Below are 23115 nucleotides of genomic sequence, written 5' to 3' on the forward strand. Positions count from 1 at the left end.
AACACTACGAATAATAGCTTCAATAGCGCTCTACTTCGGCCGTTACTTTGTTCAGTGTCTAGCTGTCAATTTCATGGCCTCCTAAATAACTATGCTTGTACAAGTGTAAATTTGATCACTAGCTTTGACATTTCAAAATGTGTTGCTTTCTGATGTGATTTAATTGTTTTGCCAGTGATGTAGCCGCTGTGAAGTGTTTACGATATGCTTATAGTGTTAAAAATGGAGTGTATATTTTGTGCATTAAAACTAGTATTTTGTTAGCGAACCTGACAGACACATTTCATAAAATATTAGCCGTGCACCTGAGAAATGGGGCCTCCGCCCGTTGTCACTGGAGTATCCCCAAAAGAAGGACCTCCAGGGACTCGTGTTACTGTCAGAGGTGAATTTTTGGGTACCGGGCCAACTGATCTTCAAGGATTGACTATTTGCGGCTGTGACTGTTTACTATCAGCAGAATGGAAATCCCCAAACAAAATTATTGCTCGATCTGGGCCAGGAAAGGGTCGGGGAGATATTATTGTCACAACTCGTTATGGAGGAAGAGGAACATCTACAGTGCAGTTCCGAGGTATGACTATTGGATACTGAATGGTATGTTACAGGCCATCATTTGAGGTTATTAAGCTTTATTGTACATTAAATGTGAATTGAATACGACGTTCTTTTTCTGTGTTTTTGCTCAGGCTACCATGAGACCATTGGGCCAATGAAAGAGAGTGCTGTATGGGTAGAGGAAGCACCCTTGCAGACTCTTGCTTGGGGACGTCGATCATTGTCTCCTACAAGCTATCAGCAGGAAGACCCACTTGGTCTTTCAATAGAGGAGAATGAGTATGCAGTTAATATATTTATATTATTGGAAAGATGCATATTAAGTTCACATAATTCTAAATAATCATCATTTGTCACAGTAAGAAGTTCCCAGAAGATGACCTACATGAACTGTTTCCTGAGGGCTCAGGTGATTTGGTGTCAGAGCAGTTCGTAGCTGGCTGGTTTCTGCTGGAGCATCATCATGCAACAACATTCGATGATTTGCGAGCTGGTCTTGCTTTCTTACGTCGGAAGGTTGATGGCCAAAAAGAGGGACAACTCTCCTTCCTGAAAGTGAGGCTCCTACAAAATATAATCAATAAATACTAGTCAGTGACATGTTCAGATTGTTAGCAAGCATTTATTCTTGGAGAAATTATGGTGTATGTATTTTAAAAATGTTTATATATTTATTTCATCTCTATAGATCATTGTTACATGATATAGGACAAGTCAGTTACTGTACATTGGCTGATTACAATAAGAGAATAAAGTTACAATACTTAAAATTGTTATTAATAATCAGAACATTTGTATGAATTATAATAACTTTACATTTTTGTGATTATGTACACACTATGTACACTAGTATACGTCCTTATGACAGCTTGCAAAATTTGTGCTCTATTTATACCTCTACACCCAGTCTAAAGATTAACAGAAAATAACTTAATCCATCCCATCATATCTAATCTGTGCAAAATTCAGATTTGTTGGAGGAATATGAAAGTATGTCCATATATTAGAAAGAAATGTTTTAATAAGCATCATATGCTTAGTGTAACTCTGTTGAAACACTGTGTAAGGAAGAAGGACATGTTGTAAAGGTGTATATAATTTTATTACATGATCATACATGTTTATACTTCATGCTTCCAAAGGATAAATGTAGGCATAAATGTGACTTTAAATTTATAAGTTGTCTTACCAGAAATTGACAGGAAGTTTCCAGTAGGAAATTCGTTCACACTTCTGTCCTTAAGGGTGTATTGAAATAATGAAGTTTAACCCAAAAGTGGCACGACAGTTCAAGACTCTTGAGTCCTTAAATTGTAGTTCTTATTCTTTTATAGATGAATAGTTTTCATTTTATTATCTGTTCACCGTACTCATTCCTCTATACAAAGAAGAAATTTCAGAACATAACCAATTAGCTTAGACAAAGAGTACCATTTTGTCACCTGGTCCTTAAAAGGTAAAGGGGCCAGAAGGACAATATAACCATAAGTGGGCAGGAAAGAACTGTGTTCACTAATGGCAACAGGCATGCTTATGAAGTTTTGCTGGGAAAAGAGTTTTCAAGTTTCTCTCTTCTTTTCCTCCCATATTAACAATAACAGATAGATTTTCACAAAGGATTATTACTTCCATCAGTACACATAATTAGGGGATTATGTAGGTTAGAATTCAGATTATCAAAATTCAGTTGTGTTCAAGAATATGTTAAGTATTCAAATTACAATTCTGTATTTCAGCATCCTGTTGCAATTGTTTAACTTAATATCCATGTATTTATCATCCGTCAGTATTGCAACACTTGTTTGTTCACTACTTAGTCTTAATTTTAGTTTAACATTATACACTTTGACACTACATGTTTCGGCTCCAAACGGCCATCTTCAGGTGTCTTGATATGTTACAAATATTTTATTAAATTATGTTAAAACTGCTACACTGTCTCAGTCCATGTTAAAATCACATGCTGTAGTTCTCTTTTCAAGGTAAAACCAGATAAAATCCTTTAAAGTTTCTATTATACCCACGTTATTTTGGTGCATTTTATTTCACCTCACATGGGATGTCGTCCATTGTTCGTAAATGTATATCTGTCCAGGGTGTTTTGTTTCAGCAGCTTGCCCCTCACGTTTGTAGCCTACTTTTCAGTTATGACTGCCATATGCCCCTGGTTTGCGTGTTCTTCCCCAGCGTCTGGTGTTGTCTTTACTAGTAAAGATGTGAGGGGCAAGCTGCTGAAACAAAACACCCTGGACAGACATACATTTATGAACAATGGACGACATCCCATGTGAGGTGAAATAAAATGCACCAAAATAACGTGGGTATAATAGAAACTTTAAAGGATTTTATCTGGTTTTACCTTGAAAAGAGAACTACAGCATGTGATTTTAACATGGACTGAGACAGTGTAGCAGTTTTAACATAATTTAATAAAATATTTATAACATATCAAGACACCTGAAGATGGCCTTTTGGAGCCGAAACATGTAGTGTCAAAGTGTATAATGTTAAACTAAAATTAAAATTAAGTAGTGAATAAACAAGTGTTGCAGTATTGACAGACAATAAATACATGGACCTTATTCAAATTACCTTTAAATTGTCTGAAGTAATGATGGCTCATTTTGTGTGAAGATTGGTTGATTTGTAATTCAGCTCATATGTTGCTCTTAATGATTGTTTTTGTCTTTGGCAGGCAAATGCAGGCTCAGTAATGGACCAGTTAGACACACTTATGATCTTGAAAGATAGATTTGAAAGTGATATGAAAGAACATGGCCCTGATCCAACAGCAAAAGTGGAAAAGGCAATTCAAGGTAATCTGAAAACATAAATAATTAAGGGATGAGTAATTCTTTTTCATCCATATAATTTTGATTATGTATGTGATATTTTTTCTTGACTGATGATATAGTAATAAGTGTGTAAGTTGTCAGTTCAGAATAGACATTGTTCATGTTGTGAATATTGTTTGATATGCATATCAGCTTATTGATCTGGTTTCTTTTACTGATGTGGTCATTGCTGAACAACTCACAATTCAGTCCAGTTATAGAATCACACTCACACACAGCTTAAGAGAATAAAGTGTGGTTTCATTATGTACTTTAATATGTAATATGTGTAGAAACTTGCTAACTTGCAGATAAATAAAGAAATAAATATAGTAGTTTATGCACTGTATCTGTATTTCAGAATCTGTGCTAGAGGCAAACAAGCTGTTTGATGAGGTCCTGGCAAGACGGGATCGTGCTGATGCCACACGAAATGCTCTAGGAGTGCTGCAGAGGTTTAAGTTCCTATTCAGCTTACCTGTGAGCATTGAGCGCAATATTCGGAAAGGAGACTATGATGTTGTGATAAATGACTATGCACGTGCCAAAAACCTGTTCAGTAATACTGATGTTGCTGTGAGTGTGTTCTCTTTTTTATTATTTGTAGCTCATTTACCTTTCTGAGGGTTGCATTTGAAAAAAAAAAAGTGTTCAGCCTTTTCAGCTTCACTTAATCCAGTCATCATGATTTTGAATAGTCACTCTCCATTTGTTTCACATAACTGAACAGCTATTTGAATGCATTTCTTTCCAAAATGCCCTGTTTTATCCATTTTAATTTTGTGCCTTACATGTCTGTTTGTAACTCTCGCTAACTTTTACTATTAGGCTTTTCCAAAATTGAATCTTACTTATGATACTTCAACATCCACTTGCATTGCTGTTAATCTTCAGTGGATATTCACAGAAGTTTAATTCTACTTGCCTGGATTCTAAATATTTGTCTTCTACTAAAGCCTATGTCTCTGCTATGCAGTGTGTGCCTGTATTGATTTAAAGTAATTCTTGTAAGCTTTCCATAAGAGTGAAGTTAACTCAGTTTAGTGACAGCCTGAGGGCTGGATGGTAAGGGTTCAGTTTCTGATAAGGGTACAAATTTTTATCTCCTCGGTGTCCAGACTTGTTCTGGGGCCCACCCAGTCTCCTGTCAAAAGGTTATCACAGTTAAAGCAGCTGGGGTGTGAAACTGATCAGTCATCACCATCTAGTACTGAGGTCAAGAATGGTGGAGCTATACCTCCACTTCTCAGTATGTCTTCATGGCATAGTGCTTAACTAATTATGCACAAGGACAGCTTTACAGTGAATGATCAAGATGATATCCATGACTCCAACACCTCCTTAATAACCTTTGAATCAACTGGCAAATTTTCAAGAAACGTAGTGTGAACTTTGTACCACTAGTGACTATTGAATGTATATACTTTTTAATTTCTTGCCATCAATAGTAAGAACACCAAGGCTGCGTGAACACATGATATGAGAGTTGGCTGTTGCTACTTAACGTTTGATCCTGAAATTTTGTGTGGTCTCCAAGAAATATGTAGGCTTTGATAATACCTTTCTTTCAAAAATGTAAAACACTACACAGCAGCCATGTAAAATATGAGGATTGCTGTCAGTTTGACAGAAATAAGTGATGGACTATTGGAGGTAGTAATGTGAAGTTTTGTATGAAGATAGGTAATAAATATACCTACAAATTCGGTATGAAAGTTTTTATAAGGTAACACTACAAACATGATGACAATGCAAAACTTAGGTTATGTTGGGCAAATTTAATGTGGCTGAAATTTGTATTAATGGAAATTAGCCACAAAAATCAATCACTGGATTTTATAGTTATTTATGGTTCATGCTAGCCTTGCTGTATCGACTGAAGCATGTGAGGGACAGTAGGCATCTAAAGTTCCTCCCAGAACTTATTGAATTATCTGTTTATATAGCATGGTTCTCAGATGTTGTGAACCAGGATCACTGGATAGTTCTACACCAAAAAAGTGCTAATACTGGGTGTCAAGCCTCAGAAGCAGTAAAGAACTTCCCTCTGCTTAACCGTTATACATTTAGTTTGAAATATTGTTTCTTCAGATTTTCAAGAAGGTTCTGGTAGAAGTTGAACAACGAATCAGCAGATTGAGAGAAATTTTACACAGTAAGCTGCAGGATATGCCATCAACTCTCGAAGAACAGAAGAAAATTATAAGGTAAAGGCAGTTAGTATCGAGTTCTCACTATGATGACTATGAAGAGTACATTCTTCTGGGTTGTAATGTCACTCAATTTGGAAAAGGTCCAGTGTTTCAGAAGAATATATTGCCTCTGTCTCAAGGGTCAAAGAGTAAACAGAGCAAGGAACCATCAAGAAACTAGTAAGCATCAGGCATCTAAAGCTGTTTCATGTTTGGCTTCTTCAGCCCTAAAAAAGGGGGCAACATGTTCTTCTGAAATGTTGGTTACCTTTCAGTGGACTACGTGGCATTATATCCCAGAAAATAGAACTGTTCTGGGTACCAGGTTGCCATGGCACTTAAAATGTAGCACCTGCCTGCTTCATTCTGGTTTCTTGCTTGGCTTATTCTTCAACTGTGAAGATGGAAGAGACATGTTCCTCTGAAACACTGGTTAACTATCAACAGACTGCATGGCCTTATATCCCAGAAGATGGTGCTCTTCATAACCACAGCTCTGAGAACCTTAGACCCTGCAAAGTGCTCAGACTTTGTGCAGTCCTGTGCAGTACCACTCTATCAGTGTGTAAGGGTACGGCCTGAGTGCAGCGGGGCGTGGAGCGTTTGGCGGGGTGGGGCGTGCAGCGTGCATCACAAACCCATTTGAATATATTGGCATGTCCTGGGACCGAGCGTTTTGAGCAGAGCGGGCAGCGTGCAGGTCAAACCAGTTTGTGTTTCAATAGTGTTTGGAGCGTTTGGAAGATGTCTTTTGAGGATATAAACGCTGAACGCTAGAGGTGCACTGAGGACACAGCAGCGGCCCACTGCTATCCCTGCCATAAAGTTGCCCACACCCCGCCGCACTCAGGCCGTACCCTAAGAGTTTAAGAGACAAACTCTGGAGTGAATACTCCTTGCTACTATGTTTCTTGCCATACCAGACACCCACTTTTGTTTGGATACCATGTTAAGCTCTTGATCCCCTCTGCCAATCATTATCTTCATTTTCACTAACATTCTGTAATTATGGGCTATATATACGTCCTGTTGTAAGGGAATTCTAAAATGTGGATTGCTATCTTCACCCTTGCTATAGAGGCAGAGACTAGGATGTTCTTGTGTCTGTTATTTTACTGAATATGTAACAAAATGAAAGTTGGCTTTAGAACATTATTTTTTTATACTGTAACATGATACATTTTGATAAATTACGTAGGTAGGGTGAAAAGTAATGCACACATGCTTGTAGAGCGCGAATGAAATGACCTTCAGAAGCGCACCAGGTGGCATGTGGAAGTAACATTCCCCCTCAATATGCATGCGCAGGTTTGAGGTCGTTGCATTCATCCAGTGTATTTCGAGAAGCGGAAGTATGGAGACGTGTTCTAGTGCTATGTCAACGCGAGTTAAACAGCGTGCTGTTATCGAATTTTTAACTGCTGAAAAAGTGACTCCTACTGAGATTAATCGTCATTTAAAGGCTGTTTATGGTGATGATGCTGTTGATAGGTCTACTGTAAATTGATGGGTAATAAAATTTCGTGGTTGTGAGCCTGGAAAAGCCATAATTGTTGATGAAACACGCAGCGGATGTCCGATCACTGCGACAGACGATAATCATCGCAAACTCTTCGACGATTTGATTCAAAATGACCGGCGAATCACTAAAAAGCGTATCGCAAACCATATTGGAATATCCAAGGAACGTGTCGGCTTCATTATTGAACAACTGGGATACCGTAAAATCTGTGCACGATGGGTACCACGCCGTCTCACAGACGAGAACAAACGGCGTCGATTTGAATGCTGCGAGCAACTTTTGCAGCGCTACTGTGATGAAGGAGACAACTTTCTTTTGAATATTGTGACGGGGGACAAGTGTCATGGGTCCATCGTTACGACCCGGAAGAGAAAAGACAGCGCTGAATATCGACATCCGTCTTCTCCTCAGGCGAAAAAGTTCAAAACACAACCATCCGCCAAAAAACTTCTTTTGACTGTGTTTTGGGATGCTCACCGAGTTTATGTGACCGATTTTCTGGAACGAGGGGCAACGGTAAATTCTTCTCAGACATACAGACTCTAAAACACCTCCAGCATCGAGTTTGTCGTGTTAGAGGCAGCCTGGCGCCAATAATCTTGTAACATGACAACGCTTGTGCACACACCTCGTGCACAACTGAAGAGGCTATGCGAAACCTGAAGTTTGAACCGATTCCACACCCTCCTTATTCCCCCAATCTTCCACCTTGCGATTTTTATTTTTTTCCTCTATTCAAGAGAGACCTCAAGGGTAATCATTACACCTCGGACGATGAGGTGAAGGCAGCTGTCAAGTCCTGGATTCGAGAAAAGTCGGAAGAATTTTTCAGTGACGGAATGAAAAACTTGTTACGCGTTGGGATAAAAGTGTTAGCCTTAACGGTGACTATGTTGAAAAATAAATATATGCTTTTGAAACTTAAGAATTGTACTTTAATGTACTTTTTGCCCGATCTTGCTATTTGTTTTTGTTCGCGCTCTACAAGCATGCGTGCATTACTTTTCAGCCTACCCATGTATTTTTAGAGTCATTCCACTTTCTGATAACATTTTATTTAACTCTTATTCTCCTACATTTGTCGCTCTTTCTCAGACAGGTGAAATGTTTGGTAATGTCTTTCACTATTGTAACTTTGTTATTTCAAGTGTGAAGTAGATATTATTTTTGTTCAGAAATTTGGTGAATTTAGAAGCAACAGGTGACCCAGCATGGGATGGAATATCCTGTCATTCTACATTCATTTCTCAGCGACTCACTTCGTGTAGAGATGAACATATTGCGGCAGAAATTGCAGCTGGAGAAGATACAAGTAAGTATCCACCAAATTATTTTGTTTTAGTATTTTGATTTTCACTTCCACTAATGTTATCATTATAATTTAAAAGTATCTACAAAGTTAGTGATAAATGTCAATGAATGAAGTAGAACTGAAAGTGTTACAGATTGCTCCAATAATTTGTTAAAAGCTTGAGAAATGTAATCGTTACAAACAAACTATATACTTTTCTTCAAATTATACTTTTGATTTGAGAGTATCACTCTGCAAATGTCATTATAGTGGACTAAGGCAGAAATGTCACAAAATGCTAAGATTTGCTGAGACGGAAAGTTACATAATTATGAATTGTATGTAAAATTAGGAGGAATTCAATGAGATTTCTATGTTTTATGTATGAACTGTGTATCCATTCCTATATTAGATCCCAATGGATAGGATAAATTGATCTAATGAAAGAGATGAATTTTAAATAACAGGCAAACAGAATTAAATTAAGCGTAGCATTAACTGGCGAATGTTTCTCAGAAGTATGTATACTTTAGATTAATTTGAAATTATACCATGAACTGGTGAATGTGTTTCTCAGCAGTATGGAAATTTTAGATGGGGGCACGCGGTAGTGTAATGGTTGAGGAGCTATGCTACAAGCCGGAAGGTCACGGGTTCAAGTCCCGATGAGGTCATTGGATTTTTTTCAGTTTACCTAACCCTTCCAGCCGCACTAGGCCTTGGGGTTTACTCAGCCTCTAACAATAATTAAATAATATTCCTGGGGAGTAAAGCGCAGGCGACGCGTAAGGCTGACAACCTTACTGCCATCTTTGAGCCGAGTGTCTGGATAGTGTGGGACCCTCAACGTCTCACAACCCTATGGGCCTTCATGACCTGGTACAGGGATAGCTTTACTTACTTATGGAAATTTTAGATTAATTTGATATAGTAGTAGTCATATACCAAGACCATTTTACCATGATTGTTTTTCTACTGTTAAGTTGGATACCTTTACTTGTTTACATTTATGATTGTTACCGGAAAAAACGAAACAAGTTTTCGCCTATGTTTTCAGTTGACCTAATTCTTTCAGCTGCATTATGGACCTGAGGTCAACTCAGCCTCTAAGAGAAATTAGTACCAGGAATATTCCTGGGGGTAAAGAGCAGCTGGCATGTAAGGCTGCCAACCTCACCACCATCAGTGAGCCAATTGTATAGAAAGTGGAAGGCTCAACTTCTCACAACCCAGTGGGCCCCCACAGCCTGTTACAGGGAGAGCTTTACCTTTTTACCTTAGCAATCTTTGGATGACTGTCAATGGCAAAGGAGAATTTAAACAGATACACTAACCCTTATACAATAGCAGATGTAAAGACTTTCACTTGAATATTCAATGGACTTTATATTGATGGTATGATATTGGAGAGCCTGAAAAGGTTATGGGAAGAATACAGTATATTAATAACTGCACACAGTGCCTGTATGCCTGTTCCTGCCAGTTGAAAATCTGTGAAAAATGTAAGACCGTTTTGTGCAGCGGTGCTGTACCTACTGCTTCACAACAGTCTTATATTTGAATGTTAGGTAACAGTATAACCCATGGCTGTATTACTTCTCGGCATATGTATAAATAAACAAACCGCTCCAGGGTCAAGAACTGAATTATATATACGAGAGTAAGTCAATAAGTAAGTTACAAATGGATATAGAACTTAAACAAATAAGAGTACTGATTTGAAAAATGTTTTTATTTCTCAGCATAATCTCCCTGTACATTGAGGCACTTGTCCCGTCGTTTCATAAGCCCCTGAAAACCAGCAGCATAAACTTCTTTGGTCTGCTGTTGGAACGAGGTGGTGACTTCCCTTTCTACAGCTTCATTGTCAGGAACATGTTCAGCCGAAAGATGATGTTTAAGAGGGCCAAACAAATGGAAATCACTTGGAGCAAGGTCGGGGCTATACGGAGGATGCTCGAGGAGTTCTCACTTGAAATTTTGCAGCGTCTCATTTATCTTGTTGGCATATGGGGACGTGCGTTGTCATGCAAGAGCAACACGCCTTTGGTGAGGAGTCATGGTCGCTTCTGTTGAATGGCCTTACGAAGTTTCCTGAGGATGTAGTAGGAGTTGGAAGTTACATAAATGCCGATTCCTACTGTAACATCCTCAGGCTGTAAATGTTCCCTGTAAAGCGAAGTCACTGCCTGGTTCTGACAACAGCCCAAAGAATTTTATGCTGCTGGTTTTCAGGGGCTTATGTAACGATGGACAAGTGCCCCAATGTACAGGGAGATTACGTTGAGAAATAAAAGCATTTTTTAAATCAGTACTCTTATTTGTTTAAGTTCTATATCCATTTGCAACTTACTTATTGACTTACCTACATATTATAAATTTGTTTAATTGAAGTCATGTAACCTTTATTCTTTTAACATGTTCTGATATGAAATTCCTTTCAGGTAAAACATCTAAGTCAGGCCTGCAATCAACTCCTTTATCACACAAGTTTGGCAAGTCAACCAAAAACAATAACAACTCACAACCCCAGGAATGGCTGAGTTCAGTTCCTCAGAGGGTGCTGTTTGTGGAGGAGCTGACACAAATTGTGTCGAATAGGTTTCCAGATTTGTGGAAACTGGGACAAGCTTATTTCAGCGGAGAATTGAATGTTAGGGTTGAGCCAAGCAGGCAGGCTCAGTTCAAGGTACATTTTTCTGTGTATTTTCATGTATTGTGTAAGTACTAAGTTGATGTACTCATCAGTGTTATGTAGATATAAACACCAAAAATTTAATCTTAATTTTATAGTTAAGTTTACAAAAGTCCATTTGATTTATGCTCCAAAGACAACTGCATAAGAACAACTATAAATAAATACATGTATTCAAAATTGAAGTATGCGTAATTTTGTATGTAATTTAGGAGAAGTTATGGCACTTTGGATTCTTTCAAGAGAGACTACAGAAGAATATCATTACAGGCTAGCTATAATAGATTATTCTTATGCGTGCTTTTACAAACTGAATAAAATGAGCACATAATGAGGAGGTTGTGGCTAACCACCTTTAATTTTCATTTCTGAAAGTATTTCATTGAAATTTGCGTGTTTATATACTCAGTTTTGGTTTCTATTACTGTTATTTCAAGGATAAATCAAATATTACCTGTTTTCTCTATCAACTGATTATACAAACAGTTGCTCCAGAATTTAAATGTAGATTTCATTGAGATTTACACTGTTTACTTTCAATATGATGATTTCATAAAATACAAGAGAAAATTATTTCTGATTTTTTCACTGTGATTAGGCAAGAAGAGATTTGTTTCTGTAATGCATGAACATCAAGACCAGTAAGGGTATGTGATGTGCCACTGAGTCAAGTGTATATATGTAGGTAGAATTTCACAACTTCACATCAGGTAATTCGTATGTTTGCATATTAAAACCAAAATAATTTTAAATTAGACAGTTTAGTACCAGCATTGTTAAATGTTTTGTCTATGTCTCACTCCAGCCTGTCTCTTGTTGTAAAAGTCATATAGATTTTAATGTTAAAATCTGTAAAATGACCACTGTTTGACCTTTATTTATTTAGCTGATGGCTTTTTCACAGAGATAAGTACTTGCAAAACAGCAAATGGATCACTGCACAAACTTACTGATATTCAAGACGTTTTCATAAGGCAATAACTTCCAGAAGTAGGTAGTGTCATTTGCTGTAGGAATTGTAGGAAGTTCTCCAAGCTGTATTGTTCTGTATTTGAATTCTGTCAGTCCACTTGTATATTTGTATTCAGTTCATTTGCTTTCTCTTTGGATATAGGAAATGAATATTTAAATAATGAAATCTAACTTTCCTTTGCTAAAACTTCACTAAAGCACGACCCAAGTTCTTCATACAGAATGTTTGTTCCACTAATATATTTTCTTACTCTGTGATAGAGCCACATTTCCCACACTGAAAGCATTATCTGCCAAGTACTGCTGGTAACTTAAAAAACTATACTCGAGTGCAGCGCTTTCTAAGTACACCAATGTAAGGCAATGGTTGGATTATGTGGGGGCACGCGGTAGGGTAGTTGGTTGAGTCACTATGCTACAAGCTGGAAGGGTGTGAGTTCAAGTCCCAATGAGGTGGATCTTTTCAATTTACCTAATCCTTCCATCCTCACTATGGCCCTGGGGTCGACTCAGTCTCTAACAGAAATGAGTACCAGGAATATTCTTGAGGGTAAAGGACGACCAGCACGTAAGGCTGACAACCTTACTGCCATCTGTGAGCTGATTGTCTAGACAAAATATGGGAGCTTCGACATCTCACAACCCTATGGGCCTTCACGGCCTGTTACAGAGACAGCTTTTATTTGGATTATCCATTGTTTTTAATGATCTGTGCTACTTCTCTACCCAGTTACTGTGGATAATGAAAATTTCACAGTAACACATCCCTTTTCTTTACCATGCTTGCTGTGACAGAAACAGGAATTAAGAATCAGTGTACACTGTAGATTGTACACTTGGTGGCATGAAAATTTCAGTCCATAGCATGTCCCTGTTGCACTCCATTCTGTTAAGTTTGATATGACAGTAGTATTTTTTCTTGCTGAATCAATATTGGTTTATAGAGGATGGTACTGACAACAATTGAGCTGTTTTCGGGACTATTGCGTGCTGCGGTCTTGCCACACACACTGGATCGAATGTCCATACAACGACAGACATATGGGACATGGCCTAGCCAGGGGATGGAAGGGGTTGGTCCATGGCTTCCTCGCTGCCTCCGTTATGTACGATCCACATACAGTTCTTTGATAAGACTTGATCTCCCAGGTGAAGCACTGGATATAGTAGCCATCCTCATATTTGATTTACGGTGAGTAAATCTGAGAAAGAAAATATATGTTTAATTTGTTTCTGGGGGGAAAAAAAACAATTATCTGATTAAGGAAGACATGTATGATCTGATGGAAGATCAAATATTATACAAGGGTTAGTAGTCGCTTTTCTATAGTTATGTCAAGTGATTGTCTCTTCAGGATTAAGTGTTTTTACCACTTTGTAATCATGCTTTTTATTTAATATTCTTTATATATAAAAATGTTTACTTTGCATGATTTCTTATATACAAAACAATGAGAAGTTAAGAGAATAACTTGTGATCCTACCTTACTTTAAATGCTTCTTTATATTTGATGAGGCTAGCAAAAACTGTAAATTAATAATTATGCTGTTTAGTTTTCCATTTATATGAATAATGTTTATTTATATACATGTACAGGGCACATTTGCTCATGACAGTTTTGAAAGAAATACCAAAATATAAGTTAGATATATTGGGAGTACAAGTCAGATGGGATAGAGGTGGCACTGAACCAGCATCTGTGGAAATGGGAGTGAGAAATAAGTTCACAGCTTTGGAAAACTTAGATGCTGAGGTGGATATTAATAGAGTTTTCAAAACTATTGGAGAGGATATCAAAATTTTTGCCAGAGATAGTCCATGGTTTGCATAGTCCATGGCATAAGCCATGGTTTGATGAAAGATGCTCAGGATTGTTAGACATAAGGAAATAAGCCAAATTGCATTGGTTACAGGACCCAAGCTAAATTAATGGGGATAAACAGAACAGTATAAGACATGAAGCCAGCAGGAATTTCAGGAATAAAAGAGGAAATATCTGAAAGACACAATGAGCTTGCAATGAACAGTAAGAACAAGAACATTAAGAGATCTGTATAGAGGAATGAATAAATTTAAGAAGGATTACCAATCTAGCAGTAACTTACTGAAGGACGAAAATGATGATCTGGTTGCGGATTCCGACAACATTTTGAATACGTGGAAGAACTTCTTCTCTCAGTTATTGAATGTACAGAGGGTCAGTGATGTTTGGCAGTGAGAAATACATACAGCTGAGCCATTAGTACCTGATTGTAGCCCTTTTGAGGTTGAAATTGCTACTGTAAAGTTGAAAAGGTATAATTCCCCAGGTAGTGATCAAATTCTGGCAGAACTGAGTCAAGCAAGGGCTGAAACATTGCAGTCTGAGATCTATAAACTCGTTAATTCTATTTGGAATAAGGAATATATGCCTGATCACATTCTTCTCAATTAATGTACTACTTCATTTACATCCACAGAACGTAGCACATAAAAATTTAGCATGCACGGAAGATGTTATTGTCACATATATTCTGGCAGTGCAACAATAAGTAATGAGTTCTGGATCTGATAACTCGATTATTTTGATAATTTCACATGTTGTAACTACAATCCATTATTACACTTTCAAGATCACTGTATCTGTGACACACAAACAGTTATAACTCTCTCAAGGTTAACACAACTGCTGAACTGCCTTGCACGACATCTTTCTGACAGTCCTCTCAAACAATCTTCACTGCTTCCTGTATAGGCTCGGCATGAACCACCCACAGAAAACACATCAACTGCTCAGCTACAGATATCATGTATTGTTGTCAGGTGTGTCCACCCATGCATTGCCTAACAGTGGATGACCTGTTGTTGTGCATTCGATGCTGTGACATGTGTTAATAGTTTGTTACCTAGCAGTGAATGCCCTTCTATTGTTGGATGTGCATTGGTTGGAAAATGTTTACATATTTATCTCCTAGAAACTGCCAAATCTGATACATTATCTTACTGTTCCAGGGTACACTGTATGAGCACTTTGTTCCAACAGGCATCAGAACATGTTAAATCCCTACACAAAATGGAAACTTGGAAAATAGAATTTGACAGCAAGCATGGTGGCATTACTGCCTTGGTAAGTTTCCTGTATGCTGATAATGTACTGCTGTGAAACAGCAAAAAGTGGTAAATCCAGAACCTGGGTTACTAAATCTTAATTTTGTTGACATGTTAAGGAACTTCAATAATTAAGGTTACATTTTGTTTAATTTTTATTGACATTCTATAAATTTTATTCACTGGTGGGAAGCAGTGGTAAGACATTTCTTCTCATCTTAGTCTCTTAGTTACAACAAAACATTTTGTAAACCTCCAATTAGTTCTGTCATGTCTTTTCACAAATAACAGCATCCAGGCTATGAAATCGTTTTCATTGAAACTCGATATGGTAGCTTTGATAGCCATATTTCCCTGTAGTGTAATAAATTACATTTGTTATGTATTTCTGTAACTATGAAGGTTGTTCAAATGAAACCCATTCACATGTTCGGCCCCTGACTGAAGTATTAAAGGGCTATAGATTCTAATCAAATGAAGATGCCAAGATGGCGAAATGGTTCCAGAAGGAGCAGAAGGAGTTCTTTGTGGAGGGGATCCATTGGCTGTGGCATCAGTGGGATATCTGCCTCAGCACTCATGAGGATTATTTATAGGCCTGTGCTCCATCACTGAGAACAGTCCCCAAATGGGTGTCATTAGAACAATCCTTATACATACAATTAAAACTAGAACATCCTTTTGGGAAAATGCTGTATACACCTAGAGAGCATACAGGTATTGTGTGTGAATGAAGTATACCTTTTTAATATTACCGTCACTGGTGCATTGTCCCATTTTTGTTGCTGCAGTTTTTGTCCTCTGGATTTTCCTAACATTTTAGATTCTTCATTGGACCATTTATGTTTCTGAAACAATTTGGAGACTACAAGCACAACAGTATTACTCTTCTTGTTTCAGTAAATGGTGCAATATTGCAGAGTCTGGTTCTGATTAATTATATTTTGATTCAAATGAAGATTATAGGCATTGCTGTATCATTTTTTCATGGACACCGAGTCTTTGCTTGTATAAGATATTGAGTTCGTAATATTAGTACTCTCATTTTGCAGTTTGCTCAGAATTACAATATTTAGCTTCTCTTGTATCACTCATATTTCTTGTTTGAAAGAATTTAGGTGTGGCATAGAGTATGCACATCTCTTTCTCTACTGACTACTCATTGTCTTATTGTATTTAGACTGTCAGTATGTAAATGTCAGTAACGCTGATAGTGTCATAAAATGCCCCTAATTATACACAGTGATTTTTAAAATGATGTTTCTTGGAAAAGGTTCATTTTATGTTTGAATAAATATGGTGTAGTGATGTGATCTGGCTTATTAGACATGGAAATGGAAGAGTGTCAGTGACGCAATTTCTGTAGTATGCTGCCTCAGATACGTATGGAATTATGGTGTGGTTATCTGAAGAAACTTCAGGTTGGCATGGCTTTTACAACATAGGTTTTATATACAAGATGAGCAGCGTGCTGCTAGGTAGTGAAAATCTGATGACTTCATCTATAGTGAAGTCATTGTATCAGTAAGTAAAAGTAAAGGTATCCCTGTAACAGGCCGTGGAGGCCCATAGGTTTGTGAGATGTTGCGGTTCCCACATTTTATAGACAATCATCTCATAGATGGTGGAAAGGTTGTCAGCCTTACGTGCTGGCCCCCCTTTACCCATAGCTTTTTAAAGCAGTGCTTGCCTATAGGTGAGTAAATTTTGTATTTTATTTGCAGCCATCACAATTTGAAAGCAAGGTACAAGAGGTAGTACAGCTTGTAAAGGAGTCTGTGTTGCTGGGAGAACATAGAGAGACCCCACTTCTTGAAAACAGCAATGCTCAGAGAGAGTTGAGTGCTCTTGTCCAAGGCTTGCTTCTTAGTTTCTCACAGGTAAATTAGGTGTGTTTCTTATATTGAAATTCAGGTGATGATATGATCGCTGTTCATTATAAGTGTGTCTTTTATTTTCTTTATGGAAGGAAGTAATCTTTGTCCACTGTTTCTTTGTTCTAAATTGTCCCTCCTTAAAAGTTCAGTTATAGTGATCACAAATCAAGAATTTCAAATGTAAATATCCCCCATTTATNCCCCCCCCCCCGATTAGTATTCATATCTGTTGTACCTCAGTGAACCTCTGTTGTGAATTTTACTATATAATGTAGATGCTAGTAGCAAAATGTACAGTTTTACAAACACATCATCATTTATAAGATTTGATGTGCTCAAAGGGGTGACTATTAAGAGTACTATCTTCTGGTATGTGACACTGTATAGTCTCATAGAAGCCTAGCAATATTTGAGATGTAGTACATTCCTCTAGAACATCAGTAAACTTCTAATGAGTCTACACAATGTCACATCCCAGAAGATAGTACTCTTCCTTATCCCTTTGCCATCCAGTTCCATGTATAAGCATGCAGTAATTAATTTCATTAGCATCAAAATTTTGACCTTCAAATGTATTATTACTCCTGCTGAGTATTATTATATTAATCACATATGTGGTTGTTTTGATAAATAAAGAAAACAACATACATTAAACTCTTCTCTTAACATTTTTTGAAAATTGTAGTTCACTCTGTTTATGCCAATGATTGGCCATATATTGCCATCTGCAGTAGTATGAGTCTGATTTTAACATCCTGCCTTATCATTTGGCTGTTAGTATGTCTGAGACTTGCCTTCAGCTCTTGCTGTGCATCAGACACAGGAAACTAAAGTACTTATAACAGCACTTGTCTTTGTTACAGTCACTGGAGATCTTAGCATCCAGTAATGAAGCAATGATGCAAGAGAACCATTCAACAGCAGTCTCACAGCTCATTGGATCTCCAGCAATCTATAGAGGTCGTGAGAAAGAAAGTAGTGGTCCAGTGAGTATCATTTAGTAGACTTATGGCAACAGTTGATACTGTAGCTAGCTCACAACTTTTCTAGTAGACACAAATTCATGCATAGCCAACCTAGGCAGAATTATTTTGGATAAGGCTGCCTGTCAGCAGTGCTTATCATATTTCTCCCACTACCTTTCAAGGATTTATGTCTGGTTACCTGCCTACAGACTTCAGCAGGTCACTGTTTCTGTATTTCCAAAATGTAAACACTAGCTGCATTACTCCAGAAGCCTCATCATATGTAGGAACGGGTAATATTTAAATTAGAGTGGGCTGGCAGTACACAAAGTCACAAAGTGCATGTTTAATTATTTATATTCATATCTATTTAGTTTCATACATATCCAAAATTCTTGTCCTAAGGAATGAGTATGTAAGTTATGCAAATAAATATGGTAAATGATATGGCAAATAATTAATATATAACATTCCGTGCAAATAATAATTAGTTGCATCAGATGTTTTCACCTTTCTGCTAAATCCTGAGCCACATTTCTTATATATACAAGGGGGGACCCAAAAATAACCGGAAACGACCTGTTGCGCACGCATGCTTTGTAGTTATGAGTNTTATAGTCCCTTTCTAACTGGTCAACAGTAATTAGATGAACTTCTTGTCTTCTAGGCATGGGAGCAGAAATTGCTGACAACATTAAGCAATTGCCAGTACACTGCCAAGGTTGTGTTACCCCATCTATCAGAGCTGTTCACACGTTATGGCTTCCCATCTCCCACATTGCCTATTGCGACTGCTACCAATGCTTTGAGTGTGCTGGACAGACGGATTCTTGAGATTTACCTTGAGCAGAAAAGTGATCCATTGGTTGGAACAATAGAGCCATCTATGTACCTAGGACGATTTGACTGGGATACAAGACAAAAACCTACAGACATTAGACCCTATGCCAAGGAGATCATTGCCAACATGATTGGTGTGCATGCAGAGGTAGGCAAATGACTGAATAATGAGGAAATTTTTATCTGTTGGGTAATTTGTCCTTTATTTTGTTTCTTATGACTTGGTTATCAAACTCTATCTTTCTCTCTCAGCCAGCATGTGAGCATAACATGGTTTATAGTGCAAAAGTGGCCTATGTATGTCCCTTCTCTCACTTGCAGGCTGTGGTTGACAGAAAATTTGCCATGGGAACATTAATAAATAGGCAGTTTCATTGCAGTTTATTTTAAGAAAGCCCAAGAAAATTATTTTTTCTTTTTCTGGTGTGTGTGTGTGTATGTATGTATGTATGTGTGTGTTTGTGTATATGCTCATTTCTTGCAGAGGCTGGGTTGACTCTAGGACCATACTGCAGCTGGAAGGATTAGGTCAATTGAAAAATCCAGTGATCTCATCGGGAATGAAACCCATGACTTTCTGGCTTGTAGTAAAGTGCCTCAACCAACTGTGCTACCACATGCCTCTATTGTCACTATTAGTATGTTCAATTTTTATGATCACTGCTACAAAATTACATTTATTACTGAATATGTTAACATGTAGTGTTTGACTCTTCCTGTCTTCATTTTAAATGTTAACTGCTTTGTAAATTGAGGTACTTTATTTGAGTTTTTTTTAATTTCAGGTACATCGGGTGTCCCCAAATCTTGTATCATGTGTACTGACACAAATAGTTGAGACAGTAGCAGAAGAACTGTCACGTTTGATGTCGTGTGTAACTCGTTTTAGTGTGGAGGGTAACCAGCAAGCTCGGGCTGACATTCAGGCTGTACAGGAAACAGTCAGATTGTTCACTACTCCAACAGCTCAGTGAGTTTCTAAAAGTTTGGCATGAAATTACATATATGATTAAAATTCAGTTCAGATTATTGAAAGGCCGTTATGTGGGGTATGTTTCTGGTTGCAGAAGTTTCTTTGATGAAGCGTTAGAGGCAATTCCTCCACTACCTAGTACAGCTGACATGAAGTAAGTATAGAAACAATGTCAGATGATCTCCTATTATGGTCCAAACTTATCTCTATAATTTATTGAATTTTCGTTGATTGATTTATTTATTATTATTCTACTGGTACATGTTTTTATTAATGAAATTTTGGAAATAATATTGTTTACTTAGAGAATGGACTAATATGTTGTTTTGCATTGTTTGTGACTGGATGTAATACAGTGTTTGGAAGACAAAAAACTGTAGAACATTCTGAACATGGGGTTCTATAGAGTTGACATTTATGAGCTTGTAATTTGTTTTCTGTTAGGGATAACCCAACTAGCATGCAGCAGTTTTCTAATATACAGTAGATTTATAATTTATGTTAGCTCTTTATCTTTAAGCTCAGCAAAATGACAGGACTCTACCACATAAACTTTGTATCCTAGCGAGTCCATTTGAATTTTCGCAGACAAGTTCTTGTCACTGGAGTTTGGTGTATACAAATTTGAATCTTCCCAGAAGAAGACATGGTGCTTCTTTCAAGTAACTTCCTTGTACATCTGAATTTTTTACTTCTCTGAGCCGGACATGTTTCTCTCATGTTCCAGTTTATCTTCAACACAGTTAATTTATAAGTCAAGTGTTGGCTAAATTAGTATAAAGTAAATTTATCAAATCTTGTTTTGGAATAAAGTGAGTGTGTTAGTTACATTATCTTGCTTGTTATGTAAAATTAACAAAATGGTACTAAATCATTGACTGTAATTTTAGTAAGTGCATGTTTGAGAAATGGCGCAGAAATGGGCAGTAGAGTATGTTTATTGTAGAATTGGATGTTTCATTCTGCAGCAGTATGGCTTCAGGTTGTCAGTAATTATTGACATTAACATCAACTTGAGACAGAGTTGACTGCTTTACCTGAAGTAACCCTTCCAGATCCGTTTGTCAAGTGCAGATGGAGGAACCCTGAAGTGAACCACTTCCATGTGAATTGAACTTCATTCGCCCCATACTGAATTATAAATTCCAATCATCCACCTCCATGAGTAACTCAGTTTCCCTTTCAGTTCCATCATAACTGCAATAGGGCCATATCACCTCCTGATTGGCTGCACGTATAGTATATTGAGTAGCCGGTCACGGTAGCCAAGCGGTCTAAGGCGTGCACTGTCTTCACTCGCTCGGAAGCCAGGATCATGGGTTCGAATCCCACTTAAGGCATGGATGTTTGTGTGCGTTTTTCTGTGTTTGTCTACAGGTAGAGGCCTTGCGACGAGCTGATTACTCGCCCAAGGAGTCCTACCGAATGTGTAAGATCTAGTAAACCGAAGTGAAACAGAGAGTTTCATTGAGGTAGGCCTAGGCCCAAATGAGGGCTGTAGCGCCAATGGAAAAAAAAATAGTATATTGAGTAGAATATTTTGTAACAGGTGAGGTGATCATGCAAAAATTCTGTGTTGAATCATACCTTGTACATTAGTACAATATTCCATACTGAATCTTTGGCCTTATTTTTGAAGGAGTTACATATAATGGCAACGTTCCACTTATCGTTTGTTCATGAAGTTGGGATCACCATATGAACAGTAGAAAAAATTCCTAACAGTCACAGAAATTTTTCCTGATATGTACTTTTGAAAAATCTTTACTATTCTGACACTTTTTTCTGCAACAAACTTCCCATTAAATATGAATATGGGTATGGTTGAATGATACAAGTATTATATTTTTAAACTTCAAACCTAGCAATATTTTTCTTGTATATATTGGTCTGCTATTATATACAGAGCTGGTTATAGATCTACTGTATTTTAAAAATATAGTTTGCCATTACACTCAATAAAGTAAACATTTTATCTTGCAATTAGATGTCAGTAAATTTTGTGCAGCATACTTTTGTAGCAGGCTTTTATGATGAAACAGTTTTGTTTGTCAGGGTTGTAAAGGACATCTTGCTCAAGTTTCACGTCCGCATGCGACTGCAGCTGATGGCCTTCGGGGATACTAAGAATCAGCAGACTGCAGCTGTACCTGACATGTGATGTTAGCAAGAGGACAGAGGGTCAAGGAGTGGAAGCCATATGGAACTTCCAGTCTCTGCAATATACTGGGAAACGCCTGTTTAATTTATATATACAGAATAATAAGTATTCTGCAGAGTCATGGCACTTCCCTGAATGTGTATTTAAAATGTGTGCATAGATTTTTGTGTAAAGATTGTACCAAATGTATATGTGCAGTGTTAGAACAGTTCTTAGATATCTCAAAGATAGACATATATTTACTTAGTTATTTCATTAGTCATAGGATAATTCAAAATGATATTAAAGTAAAAGAATGTAAGATACATTGGAGCACCTATCACAATATGGAGTTATGGAAGGTATTTTGCAAAAGAGGAATTTGAATTTTCAATCCAAATCCACACATGGACTTTGTTGTTTTCTTTCTTTATACATTTATCTTTTTTTCTCTTTTTTTTTAATGTGTACAAAATTCCCATACTCGTACCTGATCAGGCATCCAGGACATGTGTTTGTGTATGCCTCTACTATCCCATAAAAGATGTGTGTTGTCATGTGTGCCGCATTATGAGGTAAGTTAAAGCTATCCCTGTGATGAGGGTTGTGAGATTTTGAGGCTTCAACATTTTTCTAGACAGTCAGCTCACAGATGGAAGTGAGGTTGTCAGCCTTACATGACAGTTGCACTTTACCCCCAGGAAGATTCCTGGTACTCACTACTGTTAGTGGCTGAGTACTGTCACAATTGCACAGACACTCCAAACAGTAACCACTAAGTTATCATTGGTAAAGTTATAGCCTCTTGATCTCCTTGAGAAGATTCATAATTCTGAAATAGAATGCTATAAAAAAACTGTTTCTGTCTTCACTTATATTTATCTGTACAGGTCAGTACAGGTTATGACATAACACATAGCAGTTTTTATTGATTATTAGACACAGTTCCCTTCATTTATGTGTGAAGTAATTGCAGACAGTTGCTTATATTTATTAAGCAGTACCATTAAATGATATACTATCTAAACTATGTAAACACTGATGAAAGGAGAACAAAATTTGAAAAAGAACTTGCTAAGTATATGAGGCACATATCTCCCTTGTGAAACTCTGAATCTTGGGGATACAGTTCCATAATTTGATGCCATACTGCATTGAATAAAAACTT

At 37.3% G+C, this 23115-nt stretch overlaps 1 protein-coding gene across 1 annotated transcript; it reads left to right on the top strand.

The window, feature by feature from the left end:
• The first annotated feature begins 19 nt into the window (after positions 1–19).
• LOC111875474 (exocyst complex component 2) lies at positions 20–22351 on the top strand. Its single transcript, XM_023871756.2, has 16 exons — positions 20–574; positions 690–837; positions 918–1113; positions 3254–3374; positions 3754–3968; positions 5484–5599; positions 8282–8418; positions 10842–11086; positions 13009–13256; positions 15057–15171; positions 16877–17032; positions 17893–18015; positions 18662–18982; positions 19620–19804; positions 19902–19961; positions 21863–22351. The coding sequence occupies exons 1-16, from the start codon at positions 313–315 to the stop codon at positions 21966–21968; spliced, it is 2754 nt and encodes a 917-aa protein (XP_023727524.1). The 5' UTR covers positions 20–312; the 3' UTR covers positions 21969–22351.
• The last annotated feature ends 764 nt before the right edge of the window (positions 22352–23115 follow it).

The sequence above is a fragment of the Cryptotermes secundus genome, unplaced genomic scaffold (assembly GCF_002891405.2).
Source record: "Cryptotermes secundus unplaced genomic scaffold, Csec_1.0 scaffold304, whole genome shotgun sequence".
Lineage (NCBI taxonomy): Eukaryota > Metazoa > Arthropoda > Insecta > Blattodea > Kalotermitidae > Cryptotermes > Cryptotermes secundus.

Coding starts and splice junctions, on each gene's coding strand:
- LOC111875474 (XM_023871756.2), top strand. CDS start 313: ATGGGGCCTCCGCCCGTTGTCACTGGAGTATCCCCAAAAGAAGGACCT. Junction 5,600..8,281: donor GAACAGAAGAAAATTATAAG/GTAAAGGCAGTT, acceptor ATTTTTGTTCAG/AAATTTGGTGAATTTAGAAG. Junction 19,805..19,901: donor TTCACTACTCCAACAGCTCA/GTGAGTTTCTAA, acceptor TTCTGGTTGCAG/AAGTTTCTTTGATGAAGCGT.